Here is a 12709-nt window from a genome sequence, read left to right on the forward strand (position 1 = left end):
CCCGCCCCTTTAAGCCACGCCCCAAAAAGAACGCGATGACGTCATGGACTGGCCACGCCTTTATTGGGGTGGGGGGAAGGCACTGGGGGGAACTGGGCCAGACTGGGCGGGAACTGGGGTGAACTGGGAAGGCACTGAGGTGAACTGGGATGAACTGGGATGAACTGGGAAGGCACTGTGGTGAACTGGGATGAACTGGGATGAACTGGTTCTTACTGGTGCCGGCTCCCCCAACACTGGGGGGTGACTGGGATGGCACTGGGCCATCACTGGACTGAACCGGGTTGTACTGGGACAAACTGGGTTATACTGGGACAAACTGGGAGGCTCTGGTGTGTCAGATTCAGCTGTCGTGCCTCAGTTTCCCCAGCAGACTCTCGATGCTCTGCCCCCCGTACAGCACTGGGATGAACTGGGATGAACTGGGATGGCACTGGGGCGTTACTGGGATGAACTGGGTGATACTGGTGTGTCAGATTCGTCCGGCGTGCCTCAGTTTCCCCACCAGGCTCTCCACGCTCTCCACCTTCTCCCCCCCGGCCCTGGGGGGCGGCTCCTGCACCTGCAGCACCTTCAGCCTTGGGGGGCCCGCGGGCACCCCCAGCTCGGCCGCCGGGATCACCTCCAGGGGCTTCTTCTTGGCTTTCTGCAAAATTGGGATTTTTAGAGAAATTTTGGGGATTTTTTGGGGGATTTTTTGCGGAATTTTTGGGGATTTTTTGAGGATTTTATAAGGATTTTTCTTGATTTTTTTTGGATTTTTTTGAGGATATTTTAGGGATTTTTGAATGATTTTTTGGGGATTTTTCTTGATTTTTCAGGATTTTTTTTCCCCCAGATTTTTGGAGCAATGTTTGAATGATTTTTGGGGATTTTTTCTGGATTTTATTGGAATTTTATCAGAATTTTTTGAGGATTTTTCAGGACGCTTTGGGGATATTTTGAGGATTTTTCTTGCTTTTTCGGTATTTTTTGAGGAATTCTTGGGCATTTTTTGGGGATTCTTTGAGCACTTTATTGGAGTTTTTTTTGATTTTTTAAGAATTCCTTTTTTACATTTTTCAGGACTCTTTAGGATTTTTCCAGATATTTTTCAAATTTTTTGGGGCAATTTTTGGCGATGTTTTCGGGATTTTTTGAGGATTTTACCAAAATTTTATCAGGATTTTTTGGGGATATTTTTGTAGGTTTTTTTTTGAAAGTTTGGAAAATTTTTTGGGGATTTTTTTTTTATTTTCAAGGGGTTTTTTTTGGAATTTTTAAGGAATTTTTGGTGATATTTTAGGAACTTTGGGGGGGATTTTTTGGGGAAGTTTGGGATTTCTTGGGAAGCTTTTGGGGAATTTTTGGGCATCTTTAAATGATTTTTTTAGGACGGGGGGTAGAAATCTTGGGGAAATTTTTCTGGATTCTTTTTTTTAAATTTTTGGATTCTTAAAGGAAAATTTGGGAATTTTGGGGGGGGCATCTTTTGGGAATTTTTAGGGAAAGGGGCCCCAGGCATCCCCGGACAACAGGTCTACCCCCATTGGCCGCTATGGGAACCACCAGAATTTTTGGGAATTTCAGAGATTTTTGGAAATTTCTTGGGAATTAGGGGATCCCGGGGATTTGGGGAACACCCAAAGATTTAGGGGAACCCCAGGAATTTTGGGGAACCCCAGGAATTTTGGGGAAAACCCCTCCAAAAAACGGCTCCAAGCATCCCGGACAACAGGTCTACCCGCATTGGCCGCTATGGGAGCCGCGGGAATTTTTGTGGAATTCCGGGGGTTTTATGGAATTCCTCGGGAATTTCGGGGTCCCCCCGGGATTTCGGGGTCCCCCCCCCCTCCCCAACTCACCATGATGTTGGGCAGGGTGGCGTAGCGGGGCTCGTTGAGCCTCAGGTCCGCCGTCAGCACGGCCGGCAGCCGCAGCCGCAGCGTCTCCAGGCCCCCGTCCACCTCGCGCTCCACCAGCACGTGCCCGGCCTCCAGCTGCACCCGCGAGGCAAAGGTGCCCTGGGGGAAACCAGTTTGGACCAGTATGGACTGGGGAGCCGCCCAGTATGAGCTGGGACCCTCCCAGAATGAACTGGAACCCTCCCAGAATGAACTGGAACCCCTCCCGGTTTCACAGCTTTTGGGGGGAATATATCCCACAATACCCCGCGATTTAACGGTGAATATATCCCACAATCCACTGCGATTTTTAGGGGTGAATATATCCCACAATCCCCCGCGATTAAAGGGGTGAATATATCCCACAATCCTCCAACACCGCGATGCACGACGGGATATATACCCCCTTTCACCGCACAGAATGCCGGGATATATACCCCCCTTCGCCGCGAAGGATAACGGGATATATCCCCCATTTACCGCAAGGAATGCCGGGATTTATTCCCCCCATGTGCTGCAAGGGATTATGGGATATATTCACCCCTAAATCGCGGAGCACTGTGGGATATATTCACCCCTAAATCGTAGGGGATTGTGGGATATATTCACCCCTAAATCGCAGGGGATTGTGGGATATATTCACCCTCAAATCCCAGCGGATTGTGGGATATTTTAACCTTTAAATCGCGGGGGATTGTGGGATACAGTAACCGCTAAATCGCAGTAGATTGTTGGATATATTCACCCTAAAATCGCGAAGGACTGAGAGATATATTCACCCTAAAACCGCGGGGGATTATGAGATATATTCACGATTAAATAGCGGGGAATTGGTGGATATATTCACCCCTAAATCCCGGAGCATTGTAGGACATATTCACCTTTAAACCGCGAGGGATTGTGGGATTTATCCCCCCTTTACAGCAAGGAATGACGGGACATATCCCTCTTTTTTTTTCTCGCAAGGGGTTTTGGGATTTATCCCCCCTTACTGCAAGGAATGACGGGATACATTCCCCCCGGTTTCCTCGCGAGGGATTGTGGGATTTATCCCCCCTTTACCGCAAGGAATGACGGGATATATCCCCCCCTTGTTCCTCGCAATGGATTGTGGGATTTATCCCCCTTTACCGCAAGGAATGACGGGATATATTCCCCCTTTTTTATCGCATGGGATTGTGGGATTTATCCCCCGTTGCCGCAAGGAATGACGGGATATATCCCCCCTTTTTCCTCGCAATGGATTGTGGGATTTATGCACCTTTTGCCGCAAGGAATGACGGGATATAGTCCCCCTTTTTTCTCGCGGGGACTGTGGGATTTATCCCCCCTTTACCGCAAGGAATGACGGGATTTATCCCCCCTTTTTTCTCGCATGGGATTGTGGGATTTATCCCCCTTTGCCGCAAGGAATGACGGGATATATCCCCCTTTTTCCTCGCAATGGATTGTGGGATTTATCCACCTTTTGCCGCAAGGAATGACGGGATATATTCCCCCTTTTTTCTCGCGGGGGATTGTGGGATTTATCCCCCCTTTACCGCAGGGAATGACGGGATATATCCCCCCTTTTTTCTCGCAGGGGATTGTGGGTTATATTCACCCTTAAATCGCGAAGGACTGCGAGATATTCACAATTAAATAGCGGGGCATTTTTGGATAAATTCACCCCTAAATCCCGGACCATTGTGGGATATATTAACCCTTTAAATAGCGGGGCATTGTGGGATAAATTCACCGTTAAATAGCGGGGCATTGTGGGATATATTAACCGTTAAACCGCGGGGCATTGTGGGATTTATCCCCCTTTACCGCAAGGAATGACGGGATATATCCCCCCTTTTTTCCGCGGTGGATTGTGGGATTTATCCCCCCCTTTACCGCAAGGAACCACGGGATATATCCCCCATTTTTTTTCTCGCAATGGATTGTGGGATTTATCCCCCCCTTACCGCAAGGAGTGACGGGATATATCCCCCATTTTTTTTCGCAGGGGCTTGTGGGATTTATCCCCCCTTTACCGCATGGAATGACGGGATATATCCCCCCCTTGTTTCTCGCGGGGTGTTGTGGGATTTATTCCCCCTTTACCGCAAAGAATCACGGGATATATCCCCCCATTTTCTCGCAGGGGGTTCTGGGATTTATCCCCCCTTTACCGCAATGAATCACGGGATATATCCCCCCTTTTTTCTCGCAGTGGGTTGTGGGATTTATCCCCCCTTTACCGCAAGGAATGACGGGATATATCCCCCCATTTTTCTTGCAGGGGATTGTGGGAAAAATTCACCCCTAAATCGCAGGGGATTGTGGGCTATATTCACCCTAAAATCGCGAAGGACTGAGAGATATTCACCCTTAAATAGCGGGGCATTTTTGGATAAATTCACCCCTAAATCCCGGAGCATTGTGCGATACATTCACCCTTTAAATAGCGGGGCATTTTTGGATGTATTCACCCCTAAATCGCCGGGCATTGTGGGATATATTAAATATTAAACGTAAAACCGCGGGGGATTGTGGGACTTATCCCCCTTTACCGCAAGGAATCACGGGATATATCCCCCCCCTTTTTTTCTCTCGCAATGGACTGTGGGATTTATCCCCCCTTTACCGCAAGGAATGACGGGATATATACCCCCCTTGGTTCCTCGCAGGGGATTGTGGGATTTATCCCCTTTTATCGCAAGGAATGACGGGATATACCCCCCCCTTTTTCTCGCGGGTTATTGTGGGATTTATCCCCCCTTTACCGCAAGGAATGACGGGATATATCCCCCTTTTTTCTCACAATGGTTTGTGGGATTTATGCCCCCTTTCCCGCAAGGAATGACGGGATATATCCCCCCATTTTTCTTGCGGGGGATTGTGGGAAAAAAATCACCCCTAAATCGCAGGGGATTGTGGGATATATTCACCCTAAAATCGCGAAGGACTGAGAGCTATTCACCCTTAAATAGCGGGGCATTTTTGGATATATTCGCCCCTAAATCCCGGAGCATTGTGGGATATATTAACCCTTTAAATAGCGGGGCATTGTGGGATATATTCACCGTTAAATCGCGTGGATTGTGGGATTTATCCTCCATTACCGCAAGGAATCACGGGATATATTCCCCCTTTTTTCCTTGAAATGGATTGTGGGATTTATCCCCCCTTTACCGCAAGGAATGACGGGATATATCCCCCCATTTTCTCGCATGGGGTTTTGGGATTTATCTCCCCCTTTACCGCAAGGAATGACGGGATATATCCCCCCTGTTTGCTCGCAGGGGATTGTGGGATATATTCACCCTAAAATCGCGAAGGACTGAGAGATATTTACCCTTAAATAGCGGGGCATTTTTGGATAAATTCACCCCTAAATCCCGGAGCATTGTGGGATACATTCACCCTTTAAATAGCGGGGCATTTTTGGATATATTCACCCCTAAATCGCCGGGCATTGTGGGATATATTAAACGTTAAACCGCGGGGCATTGTGGGATTTATCTCCCCCTTTACCGCAAGGAATGACGGGATATATCCCCCCATTTTCTCGCAGGGGATTGTGGGATTTATCCCCCCTTTACCGCAAGGAATGACGGGATATATCCCCTTTTTTCTCGCAGGGCGTTGTGGGATTTATCCCCCCTTTACAGCAAGGAATGACGGGATATATCCCCCCATCGTCTCGCAGGGGCTTGTGGGATTTATCCCCCTTTACCGCAAGGAATCACGGGATATATCCCCCCTTGTTTCTCGCAATAGATTGTGGGATTTATCCCCCCTTTACCGCAGGGAATGACGGGATATATCCCCCTTGTTTCTCGCAATGGATTGTGGGATTTATCCCCCTTTACCGCATGGGATGACGGGATATATCCCCCCTTGTTTCTCGCAGGGGGTTGTGGGATTTATCCCCCGTGAGGGGAAATGTATCCCGTGGTGCCCCGCGCGCGCGGCCTACCTGCGGCCAGTCCAACATGGCGGCCAGGAGCTGCCCGGTCTGGTTGCAATCGTCATCGATGGCCTGGGGGCAGGGGGACGGACAAAACCGATCAATAGGGGATCAATAGAGGTTCTAGAAGGTTCCATTGATGGTCTAGAAGGGATCTATATGGGATCAATAGGGGATCAATACCTGCTTGCCCAGCAGCACCACCTGCGGCTGCAGCTTCCGCACCAGCCCCGCCAGGGCCGTGGCCACCTCGCGGGGCCCCGCGGCCGCGCCCTCGCCCAGCTCGGCCAGCACGGCCCGGTCGGCGCCCATGGCCAGGGCCGTGCGCAGCGTCTCCTGCGGGACAAAAAGGGTTAAATCCCCTAAATTCCCCATTTTTTACCCCCCAAAAAAACCCCGGTTTTTCTCCCATTTTCCCCCATTTTCTCCCCTTCCAGGTGTGCCCAGGTGCGCCCGAAAAAAGCGAAATTTCCCCCCTAAAAATCCCATTTTTTAACGTGTTTTTGCCCAAGGTTTCACCGTTTTTGACCCAGATTTTGCCGGTTTCGCCCTCCCAGCCCTGCCAAGGTGTGCCCAGGTGTGCCCAAATTCCTAAATTTCCCCTAAAACCCCAATTTTCACCCAATTTTCGCCATTTTCACACTTCCAGGTGTGTCCAGGTGCACCCAGGTCTGCCCAAATTCCTAAATTTCCCCTAAAACCCCCATTTTTCACCCAATTTTCACACTTCCAGGTGTGCCCAGGTGTACCAAGGTCTGCCCAAATTCCTAAATTTCCCCTAAAACCCCATTTTTCACCCAATTTTCACCCAATTTTCGCCATTTTCATGCTTCCAGGTGTGCCCAGGTGTGCCCAGGTGTGCCAAATTCCGAAATTTGCTGTAAAACCCCCATTTTTCACCCATCTTTCACCCAATTTTCACCCATCTTTCACCCAATTTTCGCCATTTTCACACTTCCAGGTGTGCCCAGGTGCCCTCAGCTGTGCCCAGCTGTGCCCAAATTCCCAATTTACCCCCAAAAATTCCCTTAAAAACCCCATTTCTTCATCGTTTTTCACCCGATTTTCGCCCGATTTTCGCCCAATTTTCGCCCGATTTTCGCCCAATTTTCACCCAATTTTCGCCATTTTTTCCCCCAGGTGTGCCCCCCTCACCTGGCTGGCCTTGGTGCCCAGGCTGGCAGCGATGACCTCGGAGGCCGTGCCCGCCTCGCGCAGCCTCACGGCCTCCTCCAGGGCGATCTCGCAGAACGGGTTCAGCGAATGCTTCACGCCCTGCGTCTGCACCGCGCCCCCGCCGGGCGCCACCCGCACCTGCCGGGCACACCTGGCACGCTCAGGGCGGGGGGGGTTTGGGGGAAAATTTGGGGATTTTTTTGGGATTTTTTTGGGATTTTTTGGGAATTTTTTAGGGATTTTTTGGATTTTTTGGGGGGTTTTTTGGGGTTTTTTGGGGTTATTTTAGGGGGGTTTTGGGGCTGGGAGGGGTGGACAGGTGTGCCCAGGTGTGCCCAGGTGAGTGCCCAAGCCCCCAGTCCATAAATGTCGCTGGGTTTGGGGATTTTTGGGGGTTTTGGGGATTTTTTTGGGATTTTTTGGGGTTATTTTAGGGGGATTTTGGAGCTGGGAGGGGTGGACAGGTAAGCCCAGGTGTGCCCAGGTGTGCGCCCAACCCGCAGTCCATAAATGTCGCCGGGTTTTGGGATTTTTAGGGAATTTTTTTGATTTTTTGGGGATTTTCTGGGGTTTTTTTTTGATTTTTTGGGGATTTTTTTGGGATTTTTTGGGGTTATTTTAGGGGGGTTTTGGGGCTGGGAGGGGTGGACAGGTGTGCCCAGGTGTGCCCAGGTGTGCCCAGGTGAGTGCCCAACCCCGCAGTCCATAAATATCACCAGGTTTGGGGATTTTTGGGAATTTTTAGGGAATTTTTTGGGATTTTTTTTGGATTTTTTGGGGATTTTTTGGGGTTATTTTAGGGGGATTTTGGGGCTGGGAGGGGTGGACAGGTGCGCCCAGGTGTGGCCAGGTGTGCCCAGGTGAGTGCCCGCCCCCATGCCCAAAAATAACCCCAGGGTTCGGGATTTTTAGGATTTTTTGGGTTTTTTTGGAGCTTTTTCGGGGGTTTTGGGGGTTGACAGGTGTCCCCAGGTGAGTGCCCAACCCCGCAGTCCATAAATGTCGCCAGGTTTTGGGATATTTGGGGGAATTTAGATGTTTTTTCGGTTTTTTATTACGATTTTTTTTTGCCAATTTTAGGGGATTTGCTCTTAATTTTTGGGGTCATTTCGGCCTCCCCATCTGTATCCAGCCCCCCTAAAACAAAACCCCAAAATCCCTCAAAAAACCCCAAATTTCGGCATTTTGGGTCTCTCTGGGCGGCGCCACCCCCGGTGGGGTTCGTGGGTGCCCAGGTGAGCGCCCAGGTGCGCCCAGCACCCCAAAACCCCCCGAAAAAACCCCCCAAAAAAACCCCGAAAAAACCCAAAATTGGGGATTTTGGGGGTCGCCGGGTGGTGCCAGGCCCGGGGGGGGTTTGGGGGTGCCCAGGTGTGCCCAGGTGTGCCCAGATGTGCCCAGGTGTGCCCAGGTGCGCCCTTACCTTGACGGCGAAGTCAATGACGCGCTTCACCCCCACGAGCACGCGCAGCGCCGCCATTGCCCCCCAGGCCACGCCCCCGAGGCCGGAAACCACGCCCACAGCTCGGCTCGCGTTACGCGGTGACGTAATGGCGGCCGCGACGCCACGCCCACCAGGCGTTTAGCAATGACGTAATGGTGTGGGAAAAAACCACGCCCACTTACGTAATGGCGAGCGGCGGGGGCGTGGCCTGAGCGGCCGGATTGGATTTTTTGGGGGATTTTGGGGCTTTTTGAGGATTTTTTTGGGAAGATTTTTTATTTGAATGGTTTAAGGGAAATTTTGGAACATTTTGGGGAATTTTTTGGGGGATTTTTGGGGTTTTAGGGGGGGATTTTTAGGGGATTTTTTTGGGAGGTTTTTAAGGGAAATTTTGGAACATTTTGGGGAATTTTTTTAGGGGATTTTTGGGGTTTTGGGGGGGAATTTTTTGGGAGGTTTTTTAAGGGAAATTTTAGGGGGTTTGGGGATTTTTTTTTCCGATTTTTTGTGGGGGATTTTTAAGGGGAATTTTGGGATTTTAAGGGGAATTTTTGGGAATTTTTTTGTGACTTTTTAAAATGATTTTTGGGGGGACATTTTGGGGGTTTTAAAAAAAAATTTGGCGATTTTTTAAGGGATTTTTTTGCAGTTTTTTTGGAGGGATTTTTAAGGGAAATTTTGGGATTTTATGGGGGGTTTTTAGGGAATTTTGGGGGGGATTTTTTTGGGATATTTTGGGGATTTGGGGTTTTTTGGGGTTGTTTTTCTTTTACAGAAATTTTGGGATTTGGGGGGGATTTTTTTGGGGAATTTTTTGGGGGAATTTTTTTGAGATTTTTTTAGGGGTTTTTGAGGATTTTTTTGAGGATTTTATACGGAATTTTTGGAGGAAATTTTGAGAAATTTTCGGGGGGAATTTTTTAGGGGATTTTTTTTTTTGCGAGTTATTTTTAATTTTCAATTAAAATCTCCCATTAATCTCCAATGAATCATCAATAAAGGCCGCTATTAATCGCTGATTAATCATTAATTAACGCTGTCATCAATCATTAACCAGCGGCACAAAAGGAGCGGGGGGCGCCCCTCCCCCACCCCGATAAGCCCCATCTTGATAAGGGGGGGGGAGGGGCGGCAGCAAGGACGGGAGACCCCGCCCCCCTCCAGGTGTGACCCCCAGGTGTCCCCAAGGTTTCCCTTCCCCCCTCTCAGGTGTCTCCCAAAACTTCCCCAAAAATCCCCTTAAAAATCAAGAAAAAATTCTCCCAAAACTTCCCAAAAAATCCCAAAATTTCCCTTTAAAAATCATGAAAAAATTCTCCCAAAACTTCCCCCAAAAATTCCAAAATTTCCCTTTAAAAATCAAGAAAAAATTCTCCCAAAACTTCCCCCAAAAAATCCCAAAATTTTCCTTTAAAAATCAAGAAAAACTTCTCCCAAAATTTCCCTTAAAAATCAAGAAAAAATTCTCCCAAAACTTCCCCAAAAATCCCAAAATTTCCCTTTAAAAATCAAGAAAAAATTCTCCCAAAATTTCCCTTAAAAATCAAGAAAAAATTCTCCGAAAACTTCCCCAAAAATCCCAAAATTTCCCTTAAAAATCAAGAAAAAATTCTCCCAAAACTTCCCCAAAAATCCCAAAATTTCCCTTTAAAAATCAAGAAAAAATTCTCCCAAAATTTCCCTTAAAAATCAAGAAAAAATTCTCCCAAAACTTCCCCCAAAAATCCCAAAATTTCCCTTTAAAAATCAAGAAAAAATTCTCCCAAAACTTCCCCCAAAAAAAATCCCAAAATTTCCCTTTAAAATCCCTCAAAAAAACCTGCAAAAAAATCCCTTTAAAAAAAGCCCCAAAATTTTTTAAAAACTCCCCAAAAATTTCCCATAAATCCCCCAAATACCCCAACACCCACCCCAAAAATTAATTTAAAAAAAATCCAAAAAATTTCACAAAAAATCCCCTTAAAATCCCAAAATTTCCCTTAAAAATCCCCCCAAAAATCGGAAAAAAAAACCAATCGCAAAACCCCCCAAAATTTCCCTAAAAAACCTCCCAAAAAAAATCCCCCCAAAATCCCCCCCAAAAAAAATTCCCCAAAAAATTCCCCAAAATTTCCCTTGAAGCATCCAAATAAAAAAATCCTCCCAAAATAAAAAAAATATCCTCAAAAAGCCCCAAAATCCCCCCCAAAAAATCCCCAGGTGTCCCCCAGGTTTCCCCCAGGTGTCCCCGCCCCCCCCTTTCCCCAGGTGTGCCCAGGTGGGGTCACCTTGGGGCGTTTCCCCCCCCCTGCCGGAGGGAGGGGGGGGTTTATAAAGGGGGAACTGGGAGGGACTGGGAGAGACTGGGAGAGCCATGGGCAAGGAGGTGAGAGGGAGAGGAGGGAGAGGGAGGAAGGAGGAAGAGGAGGATGAAGAGGGAGGAAGAGGAGAGAGGGAGGAAGGGAGGGAAGGAGGAAGAAGAGAAAGGGAGGAGGGAATGGAGGGAGGGAGGAAGGGAGAGATGGAGGAAGAGGAGAAAGGGAGGAAGAGGAGAGAGGGAGGAAGGAATGGAGGGAGGGAGGAAGAGGAGAAAGGGAGGAGGAGAGAGAGGAGAGATGGAGGAAGGAGGGAGGGAGGGAGGGAGGAAGAAGAGAGAAGGGAGGAAGGCAAGAGGGAGAGGGGGTGGAGGGAGGGGAGGGAGATGAGGAGAGAGGGAGGAAGAGGAAGGAGGGAGGAAGAGAAGGAAGGGAGGGATGAAGAGGGAGAGGGAGGAGAGGGAGGAGGAGGAGGAGGGAGAGGAGAGAGGGAGGAAGGAGAGAAGGGAGGAAGAGGAGAAAAGGAGGAGGAGAGAGGAGAGATGGAGGAAGGAGGGAGGAAGAGGAAGGAGGGAGGGAAGGAGATGTGGAGAGATGGAGGAAGAGGAGAAAGGGAGAGGGAGGGAGGAATGAAGGGAGGGAAGGAGGAAGAGGAGAGAGGGAGGAAGAGGAGGATGAAGAGGGGATGGGAGGAGGGAGAAGAGGGAGGAAGAGGAGGGAGGGAGGAAGGAATGGAGGGAGGGATGAAGGGATGAAGGGGGAGAGGGAGAGAGGGAGGAGGAGGAGGGAGAGGAGAGAGGGAGGAAGGAGAGAAGGGAGGGAGACGTGGAGAGATGGAGGAAGAGGAAGAGGAGAGAGGGAGGAGAAATGGAGGAAGAGGAGGGAGGGAGGAAGAGGAGAGAGGAGAGAGGGAGGAAGAGGAGGGAGAGAGGGGAATGGAGGGAGGAATGGGGGGAGGGAGGAGGAAGAAGAGAGAGGGAGGAAGGAGGAAGGGAGGGAGGAAGAGGAGGGATGAGAGGAAGGAGGGAGGAAGGAGAGAGACGGAGGAGGATGAAGGAGAGGTGGAGGAAGAGGAGGGATGGGGAGAGGGAGAGGGACGGGAGGAGGACGGAGGGAGGAAGAGGAGGAGGAGGAGGAGGAAGGGGAGAGATGGAAGGGGTTGGAAGGGGAGAGGGAGAGACGGAGGAAGGGGGGAGGAAGAGGAGGGAGGGAGGAAGGGATGAGGGGAGAGAGGGACGGGAGAGGGGCGGGAGGAAGGGGAGAGGAGGAGGAGGAGGAGGAGGAGGAAAAAACGGAGGGGAAGGGAGGAAGGAGAGGAGGAGGAGGATGAAGGAGAGATGGAGGAGGAGGAAGAAGAAAGAAGAGATGGGGAGGGAGAGGGAAGGAGAGGAGGAAGAAGAGGAAGAGGAGGAGGAGGAGGATGGGGAGGATGAGGAGGAAGAGGAAGATGGAGGGAGAGGAGGGAGGAAGAGGAGGAAGAAAGGAGAGACAGAAGCAGGAGGAGGATGAGGAGGAAGAGGAGGAAGAGGAGAGGGATGGAGGGGGAGGGGTCTCCATCCTCCTCCTCCCCTCCCCCCCCATCCCCCCCACCTCTGACCCCGCCCCCTTCGCCCCGCCCCCCTCAGAAGTTGGAGCTCCGCCCCCCCGGCTGGGGCGGGGCCGGCGGAAGGAGCGGGAGCGGCTGGAGGAGATGAAACGGGAGCTGGAACTGGTGCGGACTGGGACAAACTGGATAAACTGGGAGGGACTGGGAGGGACTGGGAGGGACTGGGAGCGACTGGGAAAGGGTTAAAGGGGGACTGGGGGTTACTGGTTTATACTGGGAGGGACTGGGAGGGACTGGGTTAAACTGGGAGGGGCTGGGAAAGGGTTAAAGGGGGATTTGGGGTTACTGGTTTATACTGGGAGGGACTGGGAGGGGGTCACTGGTCCGTACTGGTTTGTACTGGGAGGGAACTGGGGCGCCTGGACT

General features: G+C 50.1%; 2 protein-coding genes across 2 annotated transcripts in view; one reads left to right on the forward strand and one right to left on the reverse strand.

Moving 5' to 3' along the window:
* Positions 1-41: 41 nt before the first annotated feature.
* ETFB (electron transfer flavoprotein subunit beta) lies at positions 42-8579 on the reverse strand. The gene is made up of 6 exons (XM_054654084.2): positions 8423-8579; positions 6979-7137; positions 6007-6159; positions 5833-5895; positions 1845-2003; positions 42-646 (listed from the first exon to the last, which is right to left on the reverse strand). The coding sequence occupies exons 1-6, from the start codon at positions 8477-8479 to the stop codon at positions 473-475; spliced, it is 765 nt and encodes a 254-aa protein (XP_054510059.1). The 5' UTR covers positions 8480-8579; the 3' UTR covers positions 42-472.
* A 2168-nt stretch (positions 8580-10747) lies between these two features.
* Positions 10748-12709, forward strand: part of ATP4A (ATPase H+/K+ transporting subunit alpha) — a 30820-nt gene continuing 28858 nt past the window's right edge. The window contains 2 exon segments of the mRNA XM_077192405.1: positions 10748-10808; positions 12363-12448. Coding sequence (XP_077048520.1) covers positions 12428-12448 — 21 coding nt within the window. The 5' untranslated portion in view covers positions 10748-10808; positions 12363-12427.

Source organism: Agelaius phoeniceus, chromosome 33, assembly GCF_051311805.1.
Source record: "Agelaius phoeniceus isolate bAgePho1 chromosome 33, bAgePho1.hap1, whole genome shotgun sequence".
Classification (NCBI taxonomy): domain Eukaryota; kingdom Metazoa; phylum Chordata; class Aves; order Passeriformes; family Icteridae; genus Agelaius; species Agelaius phoeniceus.

Bases quoted from the DNA above. Each gene is read 5' to 3' on its own strand.
- ETFB (XM_054654084.2), bottom strand. From the start codon at position 8,479: ATGGCGGCGCTGCGCGTGCTCGTGGGGGTGAAGCGCGTCATTGACTTC. The intron at 7,138-8,422 runs GTAAGGGCGCAC...TGTGCCCGGCAG, and splicing joins TCATTGACTTCGCCGTCAAG to GTGCGGGTGGCGCCCGGCGG. The intron at 647-1,844 runs GTGAGTTGGGGA...CCAATTTTGCAG, and splicing joins CCACCCTGCCCAACATCATG to AAAGCCAAGAAGAAGCCCCT.